Source organism: Perognathus longimembris, unplaced genomic scaffold (assembly GCF_023159225.1).
Source record: "Perognathus longimembris pacificus isolate PPM17 unplaced genomic scaffold, ASM2315922v1 HiC_scaffold_4592, whole genome shotgun sequence".
Lineage (NCBI taxonomy): Eukaryota > Metazoa > Chordata > Mammalia > Rodentia > Heteromyidae > Perognathus > Perognathus longimembris.
This window is the reverse complement of record NW_025959926.1, coordinates 12,255-36,151: the sequence shown is the minus strand read 5'-3', so window position 1 is coordinate 36,151 and position 23,897 is coordinate 12,255. Positions and strand designations below refer to the sequence as shown.

At 56.0% G+C, this 23,897-nt stretch overlaps 1 protein-coding gene across 1 annotated transcript; it reads right to left on the bottom strand.

Annotated features, from left to right (window-relative positions):
* Nucleotides 1–448: 448 nt before the first annotated feature.
* LOC125344906 (large neutral amino acids transporter small subunit 2-like) lies at nt 449–13,841 on the bottom strand. Its single transcript, XM_048337202.1, is given in 9 exon segments — nt 449–568; nt 570–625; nt 1,650–1,827; nt 3,059–3,208; nt 4,951–5,047; nt 7,886–7,989; nt 11,506–11,629; nt 12,181–12,334; nt 13,716–13,841. Coding segments are annotated over 9 exon segments (1,008 nt in total). The 5' UTR covers nt 13,741–13,841.
* Nucleotides 13,842–23,897: the final 10,056 nt, after the last annotated feature.

Below are 23,897 nucleotides of genomic sequence, written 5' to 3'. Positions count from 1 at the left end.
CTGCAGATGGGGGGAGGGAGTCCTTCTGGGACAGGAAGGCCAGGTTTGGCAGGAAGAGTGGAGGGGAGCCCCCCTCCGCTTCCGGGTCTGGGGGGGGTCTCCCCAGCTGATCTTCACCGCCCCTGTGGGGCTCAGGGGCGGGGGCGGCAGTAGTTAATTCAGGATTCTAAGAGAAGCCTGACGGTGAGGCCCCTCCACGCCCCTGTGGCATGTGGGGTGTGGGCAGCGCGCGCCCCGGGGGAGAGGCCGGCTCTGAGTGCAAGTGTCAGTGTCTTTATCACCGTTCCCCTCTCACACCTAGGACCTGTCCCCCCATAGAAGTACAGGTGGTGTGTGTGCACGTGTGTGTGCGTGCGTGCGCGTGTGTGTGGATACCCAGGCAAGGACGCAGGGCAGGAGGAGGGTGGAGGAGGGGTGGCAGGTGAGGGTCGGCACCCTGAGCGGGCGCTCAGGGCTGAGGGCGCTGCACCGCGTCCTGGTCCTTGGTGGGGGTGGGTTGGTACATGGGCTGCTGCTGCTGCTGGTCCTCCTCCATGTCCTCGCTGCCCCCGTCGAGCCCCGCGCCCCCCCTCCATCTGGGGATAGACGACCACGCACAGCTTCTGGCTCAGCAGCGTCAGCAGCTCTGCGGAGGGGCCGGGGGGACGCCAGGTGAGCGCGGACGCCGCCCGGCCCAGCCCGACCCCGCGGCTCGCTCCGGAGGCCCGGCCTTCCCTCCTCCCGGTGCCCGCGACCCCGGCCGGGTGGGGGCGGGTGGGCGCTCCGCGGGCCCCGACGGGCCGGCAGGCGAAGGGCGGCTCAGGGCATCAGCTGGGCTTTGCCCTCCAGGGGTCTTGGAAAAGCACCTGGCACCTCCGGCTCCAACCCCACCTCAGAGCCCTGGGGACTCGGGCGCGGGGTCCTCGCCCCCAGATCCTGCCTGTGTGCTCCTGTGTGGGCCAGCACTAAGCCTTAAACTTAGAACCTCTGATTCTCTTTTATTTTTTTCTAGTCCTGGGCCTTGGACTCAGGGCCTGAGCACTGTCCCTGGCTTCTTCCCGCTCAAGGCTAGCACTCTGCCACAGCGCCACTTCTGGCCGTTTTTTGTATATGTGGTGCTGGGGAATCGAACCCAGGGCCTCATGTATACGAGGCAAGCACTCTACCACTAGGCCATATCCCCAGCCCCAGAACCTTGGATTCTTTCTGTTGTTGGTCATGGGGTTTGAACTCTGAGTCCGACCGCTGTCCCTGAGTGTTTTTTAACGCAAAGCTAGCTTCTCTACAACTCTGAGCCGCAGCGCCACTTCTGCTTTTCCGGTGATTCATTGAAGACAAGGGACTCACGGGCCTTCCTGCGGGTCTGGCTTTGAGCGCTGAGCCTCAGATCTCAGCCAGGATTACAGGCGTGAGCCGCGGGGGCTCAGTAGAGCCTTGGACCCTCGCTTAGCTCTTTGGCTCCAGGCCGGTGCTCTACTCGTCTGCTAGGGTGAGTTTTGGACCCGTCCTGAGCTCTCAGTCTCCCGCGGAGCTACGGTGGCAGGCGGGAGCCAGCAGCACTCGGCTGCTTCTTGATCCTGACCTAACTAACTCCCCCCACCAGCGGCTGACCCCGGGTCCCAGCTCTGGACGCCCCCCCCCCCCCAGCATGCGGGGCCGCGGGAACTCACCAATGAAGTCACTAAAGCACTTGGGCTTGTGCTGCCAGTAGACACCCAGGAAATAGACGGGCACCCCCGTCAGCATAATGGCCAGGCCGATGCCGCACACCACGGGCTCGGACCACAGGCTGAAGATGAGCAGGAAGGCCCAGAACAGCAGGTAGATGACGGGGAAGAGCAGGCTGACCTGTGGGGGGAGGCGCGGTGAGCCGCGTGGCCCGGCCGGGCTCAGCCCGCGTCTCACGCCCCCGCCGCCAGGACGAGCGCCCTGTCCACAGAGGCTGGCGAGCCGGGCACAGGAAGGGGAAGTGGGGAAGGCAGGCTCTTCACTGCCACGCCGCCCGGGGCCACGCGGGGTCAGACGAGGCCACGCCATCGGCGGCGGTGCTGACGGCGCCACAGGGATCGTGAGGATGGCGCCTGCCGGCCGCGGGCGGGACTCGCGGAGGGGCTGGGCGGCCCAGAGGCAGGGAGGGAATGTTCCGGGGCGGGGGCACCTGGCTCCCCCCCCACCGGGTGGGGCTCGTAGGAGCACACATGGCAAGTGCCCCCCCCTTTTTGTCTTTTGCTTTTGTCCCTGAACCACAATCCTCAGCTCTCAGCCTCCCGAGTAGCTAGGATCACAGGCGTGAGCGCCGGCACCAGCTGGACTCTTCTTCTGATTAGCATTCTAGTGATCTAATCCCTTGTTTTGAGCACCCCACTCTGTGGGGGAGGGGGGGCTAGAATAACCACCGGGGATTATAAAGGAGTAGAGAAAGCTGGAAAGCTTTTAATGAGGAGGTCCTGGAGGCTTACTTGGGAACCAGTTAGAATTGATGGTTAGAAAAACCAGCTATCACGAGAAGTGGAGTAGAAGACCTCGTGGGCAATAAACAAAGGAACCGTGGAGGGAAAGTAACAGCAAGCCGGGGGCTCGGGGCCTGCCATCCTAGCTACTCAGAAGGCTGGGAGCTGGCACAAGCAGAAAAGTCTGTGAGACTCCTATCTCCAATTAACCAGAAAAAAAAGCTGGACGTAGAGTTGTGGCTCTCGAGTGAAGGAAGGGGGAGCCCTGCCCGAGAAACTGACCCTGAACATTACCTGACTCACGCAATGACAACCTCTCCTCACACCACCCCAAGACGGCGAGAGAGACAGCGCGCGAGCCGCGAGTGACAAGTCCAGCCAGAGCACAAGGCCCTCAGTTCAAGCCCTATCACACACGCGCACGCGCACACACTATCAAGCCTAGATTTATGCTGCAGTCTGCTCTGGTCTTGCCTGTAACAGAAAAGAACATGGCTTTTCCTTTAGAGGAACCCGTTAGCCACACGGGGATGCTGACCCAGGGCCCGCGACTAGGAGCAGAGGTGATTAAATCTGCACCGCGGTGGAGGGCGGGGAAGGAGACCCCCAGAACAAACAAGTCCTCTCACCTTGATGGGACGCGGAATGTCAGGCTTCTTCCAGCGAAGGACGATCTGTCCAGCAACCGTCACCCCGTAGAAGAGGTAGTTGATGAAGCCCACGTAGTTGATGAGTGTGTATATGTCACTGGTGACCAACATCAGCAGGGTGGAGAGACACTGGGGGAGCGAGGGGCTCATCAGTGCTAAGAAGGGCCTTGGGAGTCTGGGGGAGCCGCAGGTTGGGGGTGCCCCTCCCCTCCACAGACTGCACTAAATAAAATAGGCTGGGGCGCATCTCAAGATGGGGGTGTCTCACCTCTGGTAGCCCAGCTGTTACACCACGTTTATTGCTAGGAACTCCCTCCCTGCTTCCCTTTTCTCCCCCTCCCCCGCCCCCCTGCCTTTCTGCACTAGGACTGAGGCTTGAACTCGAGGCCTGGGCCCTGTCCCTCGGGTTTTTGGCTCCAGCTGGGCGGTGCCTCCGTTCTGGCTCTCTGGTGGTTAGCTGGAGTCTGGCGGACTTCCTTGGCCAGGCTGGCTTTGGTTTATGGTTTCTAGGTCTCGTTCTCCTGAGCAGCTAGCTAGAATCACACACGCAGACGACCAGGGCCTGGCAGGAAGCTCGCGCTGGCCGCAAAGGCATGAGCACGGCACGCCGTGGGGCTGGCCACGCGGAATGGACGCCCGGCTTGGCCACGCGATGGTCACGTGGCTCGGTCTCAGCCCTGGTGTCATTTTATATTTTTCTCGTGGTTACAGCTCAAGCAAATTTCTTTTTTTTTTCCCCTTTAGGGAAGATTATTAACTGAAGATTAAAGCTTTGTTCTTGTCCCCATCCTTTTCTTCTGGCTGAGTCATCTCATTTATTTTCCTTTTTAAAAATGGATAACTAGTTACATAGGCAGGTCTTATTCTAACCTTCTGATAAGAGGAATTTATTTAACCTTCATAATAGCCCTATGAGGCTTGCTTGATGAAGGTCACTTCCCAACTTGAAGGTCACCTGTGTGGCTCTCAAAGACTGAGGCACGCTCTTGCCCTCTGGGCATCTGTGGAGGCCAAGGCAAGGCTTTGTTCCTCCCTGAAATCTGATGGTGGGAAGATTTTAAGGGGTGGGTGAGCCAGATTCCTGTTGCCTTTGTCCTGCAGCCAAAGAATTGCATCAGCTGCTCAGATGAAAAAAACAAAAACGAGAAAGAGTTGTGCAGCTCCCAGAGGATGCTGTCTTCTCCCCTCCTCTCCTACAAGGAAGCGACCACGAGCACCCTGAAACGCCCCCCGGAAGCCCTGGCCACTTCCCCAGCGCACCCACGCCATCTTAAATATTCCACCCCGCATTCAGGTGAATAAAGAGAACTACCACCTCCGGGGTGACAAGTCTTTGCAATCTACCCTTTATCTCTCTGGCAACATTTCCCCCTAGATCCTTTTTCTCCCCTGAGTCCTGGGCCTTGAACTCGGGGCCTGAGCACTGTCCCTGGCTTCTTTTTGCTCAAGGCTAGCACTCTGCCACTTGAGCCACAGCGCCACTTCTGGCCTTTTCTGTTTCTGTGGTGCTGAGGAATCGAACCCAGGGCTTCCTGCAGGCTAGGTGCTCGAGGGCCCTACCGCTACGCCACATCCGCAGCCCCGAGGCAAGAATCCTGCTGACTTTTTTGTTCTGGCTAGCTTTGAACCGCGATCCTTACTCAGATCTCAGCCTCTTGAGAAGCTAGAATGACAGGCGGGAGCTACCAGTGCCTGCCGTGTTACATTATTGAATATCAGTAAAGCCAATGAATACAGTTTCTAGACCGTCCAAGGCCGGAGGGCCGGACCAGATTGTGTGTGCGCGCGCGTGTGAACCATGGACTTCCAGCTGAGCGTAAGCACGAAGGAGAATGTGTGTTGGGCTGGTGGCGGGCACCAGAGGGCCTCACCGTGAAGAGCAGCGCTGGGATTGGGGTGCAGCGCTTCACGTGGATCATGGCCAGCAGGCTGGGAAGGTGGCCTTCTCTGGCTCCGGCGAAGAACAGCCTGGCGGGGAGGAAGCGGGTCAGCTGGGGGTCGCCGCGGGCCCCAGGCCAGGGGTCCCGGCCCCCGCACACACGGCAGCGCCCCTGCAGCCGGGCCGGCCTCTGTGCGCATCTCCCACCCACGGGGCGTCAGAGGCCCTGCCCGCCCCCCCCCCCTCCCTGGGCCGACATGGCGCGGAGGCGGGCGCGCTCCCCGGGCGCTGACTGCAGCGTCCCGGGCGCCACTCCAAAGCCTCCGCTGCGGCAGCGCCTTCGAGAAGGGGCTACTTGTTAATGCTGTCACCGGGTCTTGAACTCAGGGCCCGGGCACTCTCCCTGGGCTGTGCTCACTCAAGGCGGGCGCTCTGGCACTCCAGCCACGCCTCGACGTGAAGCTTTTTTGCTGTTTAATCGGAGAGAAGAGTTTCTCAGACTGGGTGGTGGTCACGTGGCTGCAAACACCCATGAGATTGAATACTTATAATATGTATATTCTATTGTGTATTTAAAATATACTACAGATATACTAAATATACAGAGCTACTTATTGTATACCTAAGAAATTATCCCAAAGAAATGACTATAGAGGTGCCCACACGCACAGTTATTGCTACTGTCATTTTATTATTTTCAGCCCTGGATATTAAATCAAGGGCCTGTGCATCTTTAAGTTATATCCTCGGCCCTGTAAAATGATATTCTGATAAGAAAAAAAATTGGAAATATCCTAAAAGCATGAGCTAGGTGAAAGAAAATAGGGTATAGGCATAAGATGGAAAATTATTACATCATAGGGGCTGGGAATATGGCCTAGTGGCAAGAGCGCTTGCCTCGTATACATGAAGCTCTCGGTTCGATTCCCAGCACCACATATATGGAAAACGGCCAGAAGCGGCACTGTGGCTCAGGTGGCAGAGTGCTAGCCTCGAGCGGGAAGAAGCCAGGGACAGTGCTCAGACCCTGAGTCCAAGGCCCAGGACTGGCCAAAAAGAAAGATTCCATGAAAAAGTAAAATGGCGGGCAGGTGCTGGAGGCTGGCGCCTGTGACCCGAGCCGCTCAGGAGCTGAAGTCTGAGGATCACAGCTTGAAGCCAGCGCCCGGAGGAAGGGGATGGAAGGGGATGGTGTGAGGACGACAGAAAGACGCAGCACGAGCACCCAAGGCCGTTCGTTCGTTTGGAGGGAGTGTCCCTATGCAGCCCAGGTTGGCCTTGAACTCACAATCTTCCCATGTTAGTTTCTCCAGCACTGTGAGTACAGGCATGCCCCCCCCCCAGCCGGGGGGAGCTCTCAGCGCCGTTACCCAATGTCCTGTCAGAAGCACACTCGAGGGCGACCGGGGCTTCGCGCACCCCCCACCCCCGCGCCCGCCCTCCACCGGCCCCTCCCCTTCCTTGAGGTCGGGCACGGGCTGGGCCTCGCCCCGCACGCAGCCGGCGTCCCCATCCATCCGCGCTCTCGGCGTCTCAGGACGGTCCTCCAGGGCACGGGAGCGACGGGGGGAGGGGGGGGAGGCGGAGGAGCCGCACTGGAGCAGGGGAGGCCTGGGTGGGCGAGGCCGAGGCCCAGCGCACACCATGCGCATGCGCACGCACGCACGCACGCACGCACGCGGCCCGCGCCCGGGGCCTCCAGGCAGCGCCGCTCCTGTGTAACTCGCACCCTCGAGGCCCCGGCTGCCCACACGCCTGCCCTGCCGGCTCGGAAGAACGCAGCCGCCCTGCCAGCCCAGCAACCCCTCCCGACACCAGGCACGGGTCTGCTTGCTTGCTTATTTATCTTTCTTCCTTTTTGTTTTGTTTTGGTCAGTCCTGGGGCTTGAACTCTGGGCCGGGCGCTGTCCCTGAGCTCTTGGGTTCAAGGCTAGCACACTTGAGCCACGGTGCCACTTCCAGTTTTCTGGTGAGTAATTGGCGATAAGAGTCTCACGGACTTTGCTGCCCAGGCTGGCTTTGAACCTTGATCCCCAGATCTCAGCCTCCCGAGCAGCTGGGCTTACAGGCGTGAGCCACTGGCACCTGCCTCTAACTTTTCAGTACTGAGAACTGAACTCAGGCCCTTGATCTGTCTTGGCTTGCTCTCTATCACTCGAGCCATGCCTCCGGCCCAGCTTTTTGCTGGTTACTTTGGAGATGGAGTCTTACAGACTTATCTGCCTGGGTTGGCTTTGCATCCTAACCCTTAGCTCCCAGCCTCCTGAGTAGCTGGGTTCCGGGTGTGAGCCACTGGCATCCACCTAGCACCTGAACCCTCCTGATGCTCTGAGTGCTCTTAGTGCATGTACAGCCTCGTTCTAGAATAAGAGGGAAGCCAGATGCAGAGGCTGCTGGCCCTGTTCAGAGCGGGGTTCCCTTCTAACCGGCAGCAGCCTGTGTCCAGAGGGTGGGATGAGAGCCGCAACACCGCTGCCAATCATCACAGCCCCGGCTCAGGGGAGCTGCCAATCATCACAGCCCCGGCTCAGGGGAGCTGTCAATCATCACAGCCCCGGCTCAGGGGAGCTGCCAATCATCACAGCCCCGGCTCAGGGGAGCTGTCAATCATCACAGCCCTGGCTCAGGGGAGCTGCCAATCATCACAGCCCCGGCTCAGGGAAGCTGCCAATCATCACATCACAGCCCCGGCTCCTTCAGAAACAATGCAGCCCCGCGCAGGTGAAGCACCTGGGGCCGGTACCCCACACATACTGGTCACCCGGTGCGTAGCGAACCCCTCGGCACCCACCCCGATGCACCCCTTCCTGCAAAGCTGTTTCCGAAGGAGCCCACGCAGAGCCCTGCCGACAGAGACAAGCCCACCGTGTCCACACGGAGCAATGCACACAGCAGAGGCATCCGGGAAGGGCCCAGGAAGAACTCACCGGGAGGAGGTGAAGAGGGACCCGTTCACGCCTCCAAAAGTGGACAGGGCGACAGAGATGGGCATGATCCACGCCATGACTCCCAGGAGCTTCTCTCCGAAAGTCTGGGGAAGAAGACAAGGTGGGGGTGGCAAAGGAGAACTGCACATCTCCACCCCAGCTTTGGCCCCCCCCCCACCTGCAGGTTCCCTGACTCAGCAGCCCCGGAGCCCGGGCCTGGGCCATGAGCACCGACAGCTCACAGGAGTCAAGGGGCTTTGCGCTCATTCACGCACGGCACGAGTGGCAGGAACGAGCTAACACTGGGGGCCTTCTCTAGGAATGAAGACATGGGGGTACAGGCTTAGCCGTTCTCCTCAGCACCCGCCTAGGGAGCGCAAGGCAAGGGGGCGCCCAGGCCTCCCGGGGAGCAGGAGAGCTCCAGGCTTGTGAGTTACCCTCGCTCCACGTGAGCCGAGATCGCCATTTCTTTTCCCACTGTTGGAGATGAAAACTGGGGCTTTGCCATCATGGTTGCCCGGTTCTAGCCTGAGGTTTGTAACGTGCCTGTGTGTGCGTGCGCCAGTACTTGGGCTTGAACCCGTAAGTCTCCCTTAGCTTTCCGCTCAAGGCTGGCGCTCTACCTGCAGCTTTCTGCTGGTTAATGGGAGGTGAGAGCCTCTCCGCGCGTCTGCCTAGGCTGGCTCTGAACCTTGAGCCTCACGTCTCGGCCTCCTGAGCAGCTGGGATTATAGGCAGAGCCACCAGCACGTGCGGGCTGTCTGGTTTTTGAGCTGGTTCTTATTATGTAACCCAGACTGTCCTCTACCTCGGATTCTCCTGCCTCAGCTTCCCGGATGCTACAAGTTTATAATTTTTCCCTCCTTTCCCCCCTTCCTTCCTCTCTCCTTCCCTCCTCCCTCCCTTCTTTCCTTTCTCTTTTTTTCTTTTTTGCATGGTACCAAGGATTTAATCCAGGCCTTTGTCGTTGCTAGGTAAGTCCTCTGCCACTTGGGCGATGCCCCCAGCTCAAAGGTTTGTTCTCTTTTTTTTTTTCCAGTGCTGGCCTCAGGGCTTGAACTCAGGGCCTGTGCACTGTTCTTGAGCTTCTGTGCCCAAGGCTAGTGCTCTACTACTTCAGCCACAGTTCCTTTCTGGCTTTTTGGTGATTAATTAGAGATAAAAGTCTCAGAAGCCAAGAGCCAGTGGCTCACACCTGTAGTCCTAGCTACTCTTGAGATCTGAGGATCACAGTTCAAAGCTAGCCTGGGTAGGAAACTCCATGAGACTCTTATCTCCAATAAATGATTTTTTTTTTTAAAGGCTGGGGGGGGGGGGCTGGGGATATGGCCTAGTGCCTAGTGGCAAGAGTGCTTGCCTCGTATACACGAGGCCCTGGGTTCAATTCCCCAGCACCACATATACAGAAAACGGCCAGAGGGGGCGCTGTGGCTCAAGTGGCAGAGTGCTAGCCTTGAGCGGGAAGTAGCCAGGGACAGTGCTCAGGCCCTGAGTCCAAGGCCCAGGACGGCAAAAAAAAAAAAGAAGCTCAGGCCCTGAGTCCAAGGCCTAGGACTAGCCAAAAAAAAAAAAAAAAAAAAGTCTGGGGGCTGGGAACATGGCTCAGTGGCAGAGTGCTTGCCTAGCATGCGTGAAGCCCTGGGTTTGATTCTTCAGCACCACATATACAGAAAAGGCCAGAAATGGTGCTGTGGCTCAAGTGGCAGAGTGCTAGCCTTGAGCAAAAAGAAGCTCAGGCCCTGAGTTCAAGTGCCAGGACTGGCAAAAAAAAGAAAAAAAAAAAAAAGATAGACATGAGTCACAGTTTCAGCTGCTGAGTCTGGGCTGCAACCCTGGCCAGTCGGTTCGCTTTTTACTTCCCCAATAAATCCATCCTTTTATCATCTGTTGAGCTGTTGCTCAAGTGGTAGAGTGCTAGACTTGAGCACAGAGAAGCTCAGGGACAGTGCTCAGGCCCTGAGTTCAATCCCTAGCACAGACAAAAAAAAAAAAAGGCTTAGGAATCCGGGTGCTGGTGACTCACGTGTCATCCTAGCTCCGCAGGAGGCTGAGATCTGAGGACTGAGGTTCAAAGCCAGCCGGGGCCAGCCGAAAAGTCCCCATAAGACTCTTACCTCCAATTAACGAATCAAACACGAGAAGTGGCACTGTGGCTCAAGACCTAGAACACTGGCCTTAAGCAAAAAAGCTCAGGGACAGTGCCCAGGCCCTGAGTTCAAGCCCCATGACCACCCCCCTCCCCCCAAATAAAGTCTTCGTAACTTTCCTACCCAAGATCTTAGCCTCTTGAGTAGGTAGACACAAACCATTGGCTCCCACAGATTTGTAATTTTATTTAGTTAATCAGTAGGCCATGGGGCTTGAACTCGGCCTGGGCGCCGTCCCTGAGTTATTCAGCTCAAGGCAAAGTTCTCTACCACTTGAGCCACAGCGCCACTTCTGGTTTTCTGGTGGGTACTTGGAGATTAGAGTCTCACGGACTTTCCTGACTTGGAGATTAGAGTCTCATGTACTTTCCTGCCCTGGAGATAAGAGTCTCACAGACTTTCCTGCCCGGGCTGGCTTTGAACCGCGATCCTCAGATCTCAGGCTCCTGAGCAGCTAGGATTACAGGCCACCAGTACGCAGCAGGTTTGTTACCTTTGAGCTTCATTTTCCCAGCTGTGAAATAGAGGTGGACCCCAACTTACAGCAGGAGGATTTCTTAATGTGTACAACAGTTTATGTTAGTGGAAAAACATGATTCAACCATGACTTCCGTTCTAAATCTATATAGATTAGTCTTTGTGTCCTGAAGAGACCACGATGTGGGACGGGCCCTTCCCAGGGTTCCAGTGGGGGTGATTGCCCGTGCAGGGGAGGGTCGGCCTCGGACAGATGTCCTGCTGTGTGGGCCCTTCTAATTCTGCCTCCAGAGAGGAGATACAGAATGACACGGTTAGGGTGGAGCGCGTCCCGGCTGGAGGCTGGAAGCAGCATTGCTTCCAGGCCTTTCTCAGGGATCAAGGATCTCATGGTACGTTTCCCAAAGAGCGTGACCCCTGCTGGGAAACGGAACAGAGACTGGAGGCAGCATTGCTTCCAGGCCTTTCTCAGGGATCAAGGATCTCATGGTACAAACGGAACTGAGACTGGAGGCAGCATTGCTTCCAGGCCTTTCTCAGGGATCAAGGATCTCATGGTTTCCCAAAGAGCGTGACCCCTGCTGGGAGACAAAACTGTTTCCCAGCACCCACTCTTCCCAGATGAGGGACAGAATCCGCTTGGGTGATTCCCCGAGGAGGGAAGGGAGAGATGAATGACTGCTTCATGCCATGGTATGACCTTCTATGTGACCCTAAAGCCCGGCGCTGAGAGGGTCTGAGCCCAGGAGCCAGCTCGTTTGTCCTGCAAGGCGCTGGGCGCCCGGTGCTCAGCTTCCCGGAGCAGCATGGCTCTGTGGGGAGGCTCAGCTCGGCCTGCAGCTGCTGTGGACCAGGCCGGCCATCCGTGTGCTGGACACTGGGAGTTCTGCCCTGACGCCTGGGGGTGATGTCCGCTGTGTGAGATCATGGGTCAGGGAAACGCGTGCGGGGCTGAGCCAGTGAGTCTCTGCCGGGACTCTGGGTTTGATTTCTTACCACAGCGACCGCGTTTGATGCCAGCAGCTCCTGAGGGGACATTGCAGTGACATACGCGACATTGGCAAAGACATACACAAATGTGACCAGTGGGATGGAGATGAAGATGGCTCTGGGAAGGTTCCTGTAGAGGGAGAGGAGGTGAGACGGGGGTGTGCCAGCGGGAGCCAGCGGGAGCCAGCGGAGGCCCGGCTTCTCCGGGCCTCCTCGCCCGGGACGTGGCTCTTTCGCTGCCTTTGGGACAAGGCAAATGTGGAAATGAGATGGCGGTGCTGGCCGCGTGCTTCCTGCCCTCGATCCCTGCCACAGACACGTCCTGCCGCCTCCAGTCACAAGGAGCAGCGTGTCCCGGAACAGGGAAGTGACCCAGAGCCCTGGGGACACCATTCGCTCTCCAGGGCGGTTGACTCCGTCCCCAGACTCCATCCGTCCCCAGACTCCATCCCTACGGCCGGCCGCTCCTACCCCGCCTGGGGACATTCACAGGACGGGCTCTCCCCTGCACGGCCCGACGGCAAATGGTTTCAGTTCCTGAGAAATGAGCTGTTCCTTCAGGGCGGACAGGGCGTGGGGGCAGGTCGGGGCCTGGGGCAGATCGGGGCAGAGGGGCGGGAGCACACCTGTGCCCGGTGCCCTGCGGCAGGGGAGGGCGGGAGCGGGGCCACCGCAACTCACTTGTAGGGGTCCACGAGTTCCTCTGTCACGTAATTGAGGAAGTTCCACCCTCCGTAGGCGAAGGAGCCCTGAAGGAAAGCCAGGGCGATGAGGCCAATGTCAGGCTTCTGGAAATTCTCAAATGCGTTCTTTGGCTCCAGCCAGAAGAATTCACCTAAGGACAAATCGGACGAGAGGTTGCTTGGTCCAGGCCCCCCTCCAGGCTCACGGGCCCCACCCCAGCCCTCCCCACCCCCTCCACCCGTGACCCAACTCCAGCTCTCCAGTCTGTGGTGAACCCCGCCTGCCACACAAATGGGGTTCACAGGAGCGGGGAAATGCAGGTCCGGAACTTTCCGTGCCTCAGAGGCCTGAGTTTGCACAGCATGGTTGGGAATGTGAAAAGAAAGGCAAGGGTAAACTGGGGGGGGGGGGGGGGGGGCTGCTCTGGAACCGGTATTGGAGCCATTGGCAGTGCCCCTGACATCCAAGTGTGTGCATTTTCATGAAGAAAGCATCAAGAACGACAAACAGAAGTTTCTTTGTAGTTCAAGCTTGTTACGATCTTTTCTCCTTCCTTTTTTCTTTCCCTTTTCCCTCCTTTCCTTCCTTTCCCTTTCTGTCCTTCCTTCCTTCCTTGCTATTTTCTTTTTTGGCCAGTCCTGGGCCTTGGACTCAGGGCCTGAGCACTGTCCCTGGCTTCTTTTTGCTCAAGGCTAGCACTCTGCCACTTGAGCCACAGCGCCACTTCTGGCCATTTTCTGTGTATGTGGTGCTGGGGAATCAAACCCAGGGCTTTGTGCATGCTAGGCAAGCACTCTACCACTAAGCCACATTCCCAGCCCTGCTTTTTTTCTTTCTTCCTTTTCTTTTAACCAGTCTGAGGGTTTGAGCGCTGGGCTTTGCGCTTTTGTTCAAGGGTGCAGCTCTAATACTGGAGGCGCACATCCACTTCTGGCTGTTTGCTGGTTAGTTGGAGGTAAGGGCTTCCGTGGCACGAAGCCCGCCTAGCACGCGCATGCACAACCCCTCCCTGCTTGTATTTCGAGCAACGGAGACATAATCCAATTGTCTAAGGTAATCAGGAATACACTACAGAAGAAGCTGGCTTTCTGGAGTACGGCGGCCCTCGCTGCCATCAGCGTTTGTGGGCAGGGTGGAGGGCTCCCTGTTTGCCGTCTCATTGACAAGTGACGTTGAACAGAGCCCAGGGATGACTCCCGGCTTCCAAAGGGCCACATCCAGCGGGGAATGTCGGCAGGGGCGCCGGGAAGGGAGCGCTCTCTCGTGCAGAGATTATAAGGAATTTTGAAACATAAAGTTCTCCTTTGTCCTCCACTTTGATAAACGGATGGGGTGCAAAGGAAGATGCAAGGTGCTCTGCTTTACAGGGATCTGGCTTCTTTACCTAGCTGTGCACGCTAGCTGTGGGGAGACAGAGCTTTCCAAGCTGGGGTAGTGGTGGTGGCGGCACCCCTTAACTCTGGGGAAGCCCGAAGTGAGAGGCCTGTGCGTGTGCAAGTTGTGCAGGGCCCCGTGGCTCCCTCCACACTCACCTTTGCATATCTGTACAATCCCCATGACGATGATCAGAGCCAGGGCCAAGAGCTTCCCCGCCGTGAAGATGTCTTGAACCCGCGTGGCCCACCGCACACTGGCGCAGTTGACCCACGTGAGGAGCACTGGAACGACAGAGAGGCCCAGGCATGTCCGCACAGGCTACAGGAGGACGGAACTGTGGCAAGCGAGCTCAGCCCCGGTGGTGAGAACCGTGGGCTCCGCTAACCAGTTACAAATGAGGATTACACACCCCAAATGAGAGCTTGGTCAGAGCACACGCAGGGCTAGAAGCCAAAAGCAGGCAAGGAAGGTAGGCACGAGCATGGACTTAGTATTCAAGGCATTATCTCTTCAAGGGGAACCCTCAGCACTGCCGAGTGCTTGGAAATCACTTTTCTGAGTCTGTTTTTGAGGCAAGAGAAGTCTAGGGGCTCTAGTTTTTTTTTTTCAGGGTTAATCTACATTTTGTGAAATTCACTGTGTGCATGCGTGCGTGCGTGTGTGTTGCTGGGGATGGAAGCTAAGGCCTCCTACATACAAGGAAGCACTCAGTGAGCTACAACCCCTAGTATTATTATTATTACAGTTGTTGCTGATGACAGGGTTTTACTACGTAGCACAGTCTGACCTCAAACTCCTAGTCCTCCCGCCTCAACCTCCCAAGAGCTGGGATACAGCTATGTATCACTACAACTGGCTCAAATGTCACTATTTTTTCTTTCTGTTACAGGGTTGGCATTCAGAGCCTGGTACTTGCTTGGCTTTCTTGCTCAATTGGTTCTCTACCACTTAAGCCATGCTTCCAGGCTAGATTTTTTTTTTTTTTTTTTTTTTTTTTTTTGGCCAGTCCTGGGGCTTGGACTCAGGGCCTGGGCACTGTCCCTGGCTTCTTTTTGCTCAAGGCTAGCACTCTGCCCCTTGAGCCACAGCGCCACTTCTGGCCGTTTTCTGTATATGTGGTGCTGGGGAATTGAACCCAAGGCCTCATGTATACGAGGCGAGCACTCTTGCCACTAGGCCATATCCCCAGCCCTCCAGGCTAGACTTTTAACCATGTATTTATTGCCAAAGTGATGTACAGAGGGGTTACAGAGGCACTGAGTACATTTCTTATCAAACTTGTTACCTCCCTCATTTTTCTCCTACCTTCCCACCTCCCCAACCCCTCCCCCCGACTCAAAACAAAACAAAAGTCCAAAAAATTTACAGACTGGGATGTGGCTTAGTGGTAGAGTGCTCACCTTGCATGCATGAAGCCCTGGGTTCGATTCCTCAGCACCACATATACAGAAAACGGCCAGAAGCGGCGCTGTGGCTCAAGTGGCAGAGTGCTAGCCTTGAGCGGGAAGAAGCCAGGGACAGTGCTCAGGCCCTGAGTCCAAGCCCCAGGACTGGCCAAAAAAAAAAAAAAAAAAAAGAAAGAACAGTAGCTAGGGCTCATGTGGTAGTGTGCGACAGCTCTGAGTAAAAGAGCTGAGTGAGAGTGCACGGCCCTGGATTCAAGCCACAGTTCTGAGACAGTGACACACGCACACACACACCCCTGCCATTTTTCCAAAGAAGCAACACCACTTTGCACTCCCACCAATAATGTACGGCAATTGCTGTCATTCTGTATCTTTATCAATAACCGGCATTGCCAAGTGCTGAGCCCTCGCTCTACCCCCAGTGTGGGGGTGCAGAGGGCACAAGCCTGGCTGCCGGCGGGGCATTTCACTGTGCTTTGGTTTGGTTTGTTTTTGGCCAGTCCTGGGGCTGGAACTCGGGGCCTGAGCGCTGTCCCTGGCTTCTTTTTGCTCAAGGCCAGCACTCTGCCACTTGAGCCCCAGCGCCCCTTCCGGCTCTTTCTGTGTCTGTGGTGCTGAGGAATGGAACCCAGGGCTTGGTGCACGCTAGGCGAGCGCTCCGCTGGGCCACCTCGCAGCTTCCCACCTTCGCTGTGCTTTGGATCTGCATTTCCCTAGGGACTCTCAGGAAGGGCGCCCCGCTTGGCTCTGCTCTCCTCACGCACCCACCCAGCTCGCGGGGAAGGGGAAGGAGGGTGGCTCTGGCCTCCTGATGGGGGGAAGAGCAGGAGGAGAAGGGGGAAGGGAACGAAAGCCCTCCAGCCCCTCCTTTTCCTGGCCGCGGCGGCGACCAGGACACCTGGTGCTCGAAAGGCCCTCGTGGCCACGCACACAGAAGCTGCGGGCTGTTTTTGTTTCCTCCTGCCTGTGCCCGGGACTCGGAGTCCTGAATGACTGATTGCGTTTTAGCAACACCTTAAGGTTACGCAGAGCTTTTATTCTCCAAGGATTTCACAACCTCATTTGATCCGTGCCTGATTTCAGCAGGGCATGCTGCATCGCACCCTCTCCTCAGGAACAACCTGACACACACCCTCTTCTCCAAGAGTCCCCGGCTTCCCCAAGCCTGGTGATTCTATTCATTCTTCACAATGGGGCCTGCGGCCAGACACCAGCGCCTCGTGTTTGTAACCCTAACTACTTAGGACGCTGAGATCTAAGGGTGGAGGTTCAAAGCCAGTCCAGGCACACAAATCCAAGAGACTCCTATATCCCATTAGCCAGCAAAAAGCTGGCAGTAGAATGTTGCTCAAGTGGCAGAGTGCCAGCATGGAGAGGAAAACGCCAAGCAAGAGCACAAGAAGCCGAGCTCAAGGACCAGTGCACACACAAATAATTAAAAACATTTAAATAGGTCCTGTAGGCAAGCAGTGTAAGTCACATTTTATCCGTAAGGCACCAAGTTTGGCCTTTTTTGCCCCAACAAACTTAGACCACTTGTGTGTGTCTGTGTGTACTGGAGTTTGAGCTCAGGGCCTCAGTGCTCTTCTTTGGCTTTTTTGCTCAAGGCTGGCACTCTACCACTTGAGCAACACCTCTGCCTCTGGCTTTTTACTGGTTAATTGGAGATAAGAGTATTTTGCATTTGTCTGCCCTGGTTGTCTTCAAATCAGGATCCTCAGAGCTCGGCCTCCTGAATAGCTAGGATTACACACAACCAGCTCCTGCTGCCACTTCGATTGTATCTAACTATGGTACTCACTCCTTCCTATGAACACGATCTGTTTCTTTCTTTTCCTCTTTCCTGTTAGAGGAAGAGGGCAAAGCTGTAACCTTTTCATGTTTTGAATCCCCATATCACTGGTGCTTGCAAATAAGGAGGTGCTCAACCAACATTCAATATAGCACGAAATGCCACAGTGTACCAGTCAGTCCTCCAATGTCACCTCGCCTCACTCAGGCCGCAGTGCACACAGACCTCCCCTGTTCCCCAGGAATCTCATTAATAGGAGACATAACCCCCAGTCCCTTTCATGGAGCCAGAAGAGCAACAGGAAGCTGGACTTCAAGGGTAGAAACTCCTGGCTCCGAGAGGAGCTGTTATCCAAGACGGTATCATATAAGGAGAATCAAAACATGCAGTCTGAGGAAAGATTGAAAGTCCCCAAACGGGGAGAACATTTTGTAAATGCTGGAATGTTCCAGATGGACAGAGACATCCTGACAAATACACACTTGATTATCTTATTTCAGGATCATGTGCCTGGTGACAATCCCACTCGAGTCACTCTAACAACTGGGGCGGTGATCGTGGCCCCTCCTCTGGGCCCTGGAGACCTGCTGGGTAGGCGCTGGCCAGGTTCCCAGGAATCCGGGCAGACATAAACAGTCATGATTCAAGAATAAAGACTGGTTTGTGAAAGAGAGGGAGATTAGAAAACAAAACCCGTGTGGCTTGGGTGTGGATGTGGATGACAACAGAAGACACAGGGCCTGAGTCAGAAGAGGTGGAGGGGAGGCAGGGGGCGGGGTGGAGAGACTGGATGAGACAGAGAGCAGGGGAGTTCTTTCCTCTTCCTTCCCCTCCCTCCCTCCCCTCTTCCATAACTGGTGCTGGGAAAACTGGACACTCATATGTAGAACACTAAAAGTGGACCCCTGTTTGCCACCATGCACTATGATCAACTAACTCAAAGTGGACCAAAGACCTCAACGTCAGCCCTGAAACTTACTGTAAGAAGTAGAACAAACACTAGAACTCATAGGCATAGGCAGAAACTCTTTTTTAAAAAGAGTCTCTGGGGTACAGCAGATAGGAAAGAGACTCGACAAATGGGATTACACCAAACTAAAAGCTTTCTGCACAGCAAAGGACACAGTTACTCAACTAGAAAGACAACCTACAGACCGGGAGAGACCTTTGCCAGCAATACATCTGCAAAAGCCTAATATCCAGAACATACAAGGAACTAAAGAAACGAAGCCCTCCCAAAGGAGTTAAGGAGAGACTTCTCAGACAAAAACATAAGGCTGGCAAAGAAACTCACGAGGAGATACTCATCGCCCCTGCCAGAAAGAAAGCACAACTCAGAACAACGCGGATTCATCTCCCCGCAGTGAGAGCGGCCAACCCTGGCTTCACACAGCAGCAAATGCGGGCGGGCCGGCGGGAGGAGGAAGCGACGGCTCTGCCGGCGGGAGGATCAGCTAGTACAACCACTCCGGACAGCCGTCTTGAGGCTCCTCCACAAGCTAACCGGGACCGCCCCTGACGCGGCCCTACCACTCCTGGCGTCCACTCTGAGCGTCACGCGCCGGGATGCATAAAGACACTCGCACTCCATTCCACGGCCTAGCCACCACAGCCCCGCGTGAACGCAGCCCGGGTGCCCACAAGGGGTGCGCGGATCCAAACGCGTGGTACGTGCAGACGTGGGATTTCACACAGCCCTTAGGAAGAACAGCGTCATCTCATTCGCAGGGAAATGGACGGGCCTAGGACAAATCATGCTAAGCGAGGGGAGCCAAGCTCGGAGAGACGCACATTCCCTGTCTCCTCTCATCTGCGGAAGCTAGATCCGAAATACCCCGCGACAGGATAAGTTATACAGGGGTCCAGGCATTCACACACAGTGAGACCAGAGGCGGACACGCTCAGGAGAGGGTCACCAAGGGCAATGGCCATGTGCCTCTGGTCACACAAAATAAGAGTTACTAAAATGAACTCCAGGGGGCTGGGGATATAGCCTAGTGGTAAGAGCGCTTGCCTCGTATACATGAAGCCCTGGGTTCGATTCCTCAGCACCACATATACAGAAAATGCCCAGAAGTGGCGCTGTGGCTCAAGTGGCAGAGTGCTAGCCTTGAGCAAAAAGAAGCCAGGGACAGTGCTCAGGCCCTGAGTCCAAGGCCCAGGACTGGCAAAAATAAATAAATAAACAAAATGAACTCCAGGACATGAGAACAAGAGGTTTCTTTCTCCACTGGGAACATGGCCTAGTGGCAAGAGTGCTTGCCCTCCTATACATGAAGCCCTAGGTTCGATTCCTCGGCACCACATATACAGAGAAAAGGCCAGAAGTGGCGCTGTGGCTCAAGTGGCAGAGTGCTAGCCTTGAGCAGAAGGAAGCCAGGGACAGTGCTCAGGCCCTGAGTTCAAGGCCCAGGACTGGCAAAAAAAAGAAAAAAAAAAAAGAAAAAAAGAAAGGAAAAAGAAAAGAAAAAAAAAAAAGGAAAAATTCTTCTTTCCTCTCCAAAGCTAAAGGGATGGAAAATGTAAAGCTCTTTCTTAGCAAGATAGGCCTTGTTAAGGCAGACAAGACTCCCCAGACTGTCCAGACCGTCCGCTCTGGTGAGGTCAAGACGCTGAAGGGTGCCACGTGGCCGCTCCCCGACACCTGGAGCCCCAACCACCCAGGCGGCGGCCAGGTCGGAGCATTCGCCGGGATTCCAAGCCAACTGGGGAGACTCTTCGTTGTGTGAACCAGCAAAAAGCTGGGAGTGGGGTATGGCTAGAATGGTAAAGAGCCAGCCTTGAGGAGAAAAGGCTAAGCAAGAGTGCGAAGCCTCGAGTTTAAGCCCCCCCCCCCCCGCCCCACACGTGCACACACAGCTAGCACACTCACACAGAGATGTTTTGAGGCTGAGGATCGGATGGGAGCAAGGAGTCGGGCTGTCCGGGTGTGGTGCTCCACTCCATCACCTCGCCTTTGACTAATAGTTAACCTTTCCTCTTCACGGGATCTTCCAGAAATATGAGGGGAACTCTGTGCCCCTAACCTCAGAACGAGGCTCAAGGGCGAGGTCTCGCCCTTCACCTCGCAGCTGGGCCGTGGCCCCAGGTGGCCGGAGGGAACCAGCAGGGAACTTTCAGCCACCGCTGAAACCCGAGCCTGCCTCTCCGAAGAGGAAAGGTCAGGGCGAGAGGGCCGGCTCCTGCCATGCCGGGGCTGCTGCTACCCAGACGACTCCACCTCAAGGAGAGAGGGCCGGGCCGGGCGCCAGGTGCCGGGGGTTCTTCCTGGCAATCCGAGCCACTCAGGAGGCTGGGGCCTGGGGACCAAAGCCAGCGTGAGCAGGAAAGGCCACAAGACTCTTAGCTCCAAGGAACCAGCAAAAAGCCAGAAGTGGAAGTGTGGCGTAAGTGGTAGAGTGTCAATCTTGAGGAAGAAAGTTAAAGGACAGCACCCAGCTCAAGCCTCACCCCCCCATTGCTGCCCCCCCACACACAAGAGATAGAGTTGTTTGCTTAATCGACCTGGAATAAAGAACTCCATGTCAAGATGTCAGGAGACACAGAAAGAATGGGGTAGGCAGGAGGAGAAAACCCCAGACTCCAACAGTGCCTGTCATCTGGCAAGTGGGAGAGATGGGGCTCAGCCCTTCCGGCCCCCCCAGGGACAGCTGGGGGATGGCAGGGAGACGCACAGTTCCGGTCCCCTCTGTGGAGGGGGTGGGGGGGTCTGGTTCCCCACGGAGAAGGGCCCTCGGCCCCACCTCTACCTTGATCCCAGGGCTTTGATCTCCCCTATGACAGAGCCGCCTCCACTTCCTCCCCACGCCAAGAAAGCAGAGCTCACGAGGTCTCTGGGAGGCAGAGGGACAGCAAGATCCTAACCCAGGATGTGTGACTGTGCAAAAGGACCTTTGTAAAAGTGGTTCAGTTGAGGACCTGACGGCCCAAGCTTATCCTGGATTATGAGTGAGCCGGGTGGGATCCTACAAGCGGGACTGCAGTTACAAAAGGAGAAGTGAAGACCGTGCTGGGGGCTGGGAGGGAGGGAGAGATCTGAAGCGGCTGTTGCTGGCTTTGAGGACCCAAGGGGCCATAAGCTGAAAAAATGCAGGAAGTCCCTAGAAGCTGGAGGAGGTAAGGAAACCATTTTCTCCATCTCCAGAGGGCCGCGTCCTTACCAGCACTTGAGTTTAGGGCTTGTGACCTCCCAAACTGTCTGGCGATTTTTGTAGTGTTGTAGAGTTTGTGTCGTTTTAAGCTACCAGGATTGTGTTAAATTGTTAAACTATCAATAGGAAATTAATACAAGGGTAGATATTATGTAGAAGACAGCAGGAACTTAGCCTTAAAGAGAAAAATGGTGTGTGGTGCCAGAGATAGCAAATGCTGCTTTAAAAATGTGTATGGCGGGCTGGGGATATAGCCTAGTGGCAAGAGTGCCTGCCTCGGATACACGAGGCCCTAGGTTCGATTCCCCAGCACCACATATACAGAAAACGGCCAGAAGCGGCGCTGTGGCTCAAGTGGCAGAGTGCTAGCCTTGAGCGGGAAGAAGCCAGGGATAGTGCTCAGGCCCTGAGTCCAAGGCTCAGGACTGGCCAAAAAAAAAAAAAAAAAAAAAAAAAATGTGGAAAGGGAAGAGATGTGCCTAAGCATGCTATACGTAAGTTTATTCCTCAGGTTGGAAGGTATGGAGTGTTCACATGGCTTACCACATTGCCATGGATAACATGAGACCCACAACGGTAGAGCCTGTAATGCGATTTTTGTCTTAGCTGAGTCAACTGAAACTCACTAGGTGAAACTGGAAACATTTTGGGAAGGACTTCCACCTCCGTGTATATATGTACCACAGATAAAAGCAATTTAAAACTCTCTCTAGACCATTTTCAAACAGAGCATCAGTGACTCACTAGCACAAACCATTTTCATTTGGGAAGTTTTAGTTGGGCTCACCCCTGTAATCCTAGCTAATCAGGAGGCTGCGGTGTGAAGATCCTGAGTGGAAGTCAGCCTGGGCAGGAAAGTCTATGAGACTCTTACATTCGATGACTCCCCCAAAGCCCAAAGGACAGCGATGGGGCAAGTGGTAGAGAGAGACTGCCTGGAGCGAACAGAGCTAGGGGACAACGCCCAGGTCCTGAGTTCAAGCACCAGTACTGGCGAAGAGGGAGAAGTGGGAGAGCCGGAAGAGGACACAGGGACACCGAGTCCCTTTCCGGAGCAGTGGAGCTGCTCTGAAATCCCCACAGCCTTGCAGAGTCAGGCTGTGCCCGTGGCTGCCTGCTCCCTCCCGGCGTCTCCTGAGGGCACAGGGTAGCTCACTAGGTAAGGAATGGGCAGGAAGGCGGGGCATCAGTGATGCGGAGGGAAGGAGACAGAGACCACCTCAGAGGCTGCGGTCAGCTCGGACGGAGGACCTCAGAACTTCTCGCACCCCAAGGCCATGCAGGCCCTCCCAGCTCAGTCGCATCCAGACCAGCTAGTTACCTTCTCTGTGCTTCCCTCCCGTCCCGCTGCGGAATGGGGAGGCAGTCCATTTCATCTAAACAGCATACCCCCCCCCCCCCCGTATAAACCTGTGCACTGCTATAAAACCTCCAGTGACCTCAGCGGCTCACACTTTGTATTGCTCATGGAGATGACATCCTAGGAAAATGGACGTGACATGCGCAGGATCAGGCTTTGGCACCGTTTCTGCGTTACTTCTGTACGCCTGGGCTTTCTCCATTTCTCTCTCTTTCCTTTCTGTACCGGGGTTTGATCTGAGGACTGCATCACTAGACAGGTGCTCTAGAGCTTGAGCTACACCTTGAGCTCTTTTTGATTTGGTTCTATTTCTTTGTTTAGTGTGTCCCGGGGCTTGAACCCAGGGCCTGAATGCTGTCCCTTAGCTTCTTCCGCTCAAGCCTGGCATTCTTCCACTAGAGCCACGTTCCACTTCTTGCTTTTTTTCCCCCTGCTCAATTGGAGGTAAGAGTCTCATGGACTTTCTTGCCTGGGCTGGCTTTGAATGGTGACTCTCAGATCTTAATCTCCTACGTAGTCAGGATTATAGACATGATCCACTGTAACTTGGCTGTATTTTGTTTTTGAGATTTGTTTTAACTAACTTTTGCCCAAGTTGGACTCAAACTCTTAACTCCGCTGCCCTGCCCTGAGGAACTCCCACTTCTGTGCAATGCACGCATGTGCTGGTGACATCAGACAATTGGGGTGGGGTAGGGGGATGTAGTGCAGACCGTGGCTATTTCTTCCCATAAGAAAATCGGCAAATACAGACCATCGTGGAGTCCTCCATTTCCAAGTGCTCCCCTGCTTCCCACCGAGCTGGACCGACAAGGGGTCCTCTGTGCCGTCCTTCCCTGGACAGTCAGTCATCTTCCCATGCCTCACCTCCCTGTCTCCTCCCAGGGGTGCCACCTGGGGACATCAGAGGAGGAGGAGGAGGAGGAGGGGGAGGAGGAGGAGGAGGCGGCGCCAGAAGCAGCAGCAGCAAGCCACTAAACAGCTATGAAAAAGGAAGGCGTGATGCCGCTTGGTGGAAGCCAGAACGCCCTGTTCTCCACGACTTGAAGATCAGCACCTATCCTGGCCGGAGCGCCCTGGCCCTCTGAAGCAGCCCGCAGTTCCATCTGGCGGATCGGCCAGAGGGAGGCCGTCTTGGGCTCACCTTTTGCTGGGGCATGCGCTTCTCTGCTTTCTGCCACCCTCTGGCAGCCCCCACGGACTCCCCGGCTCGGCACCGCCACAGAGGGTGCCCTTCAGCAAAGCCCACGGGTGCCACGCGGGGCCTGGGGCAGCTGGCCAGCCCTGGAGGAGGTGTGGCGCCCCCGTGCTCTGCGATAGGCCACCCGGCCGCCCGGCCGCCTCCCCTCCGCGGAGGAACCAGGCACGGGTTTCTAATTGCAGAACGGCCTGGCCTCATCCATCCCCAGAGCTGGGAGCTGCCAAGCGGGGCTGATAGGCCATGGAAACACTGGGCCCTCGGCCACCTGCGGCCCTGAGGGGGTTCCAGCGCTTGCCATGCACCTGCTGGCCAGCCACAGCCGTCTCTTCCTCCTCAAAGACCCCCCCCCTCCAAGAGAGGGGGCTGGGAATGTGGCCTGGTGGCAAGAGTGCTCGCCTCGCATCCATGAAGCCCTGGGTTCGATTCC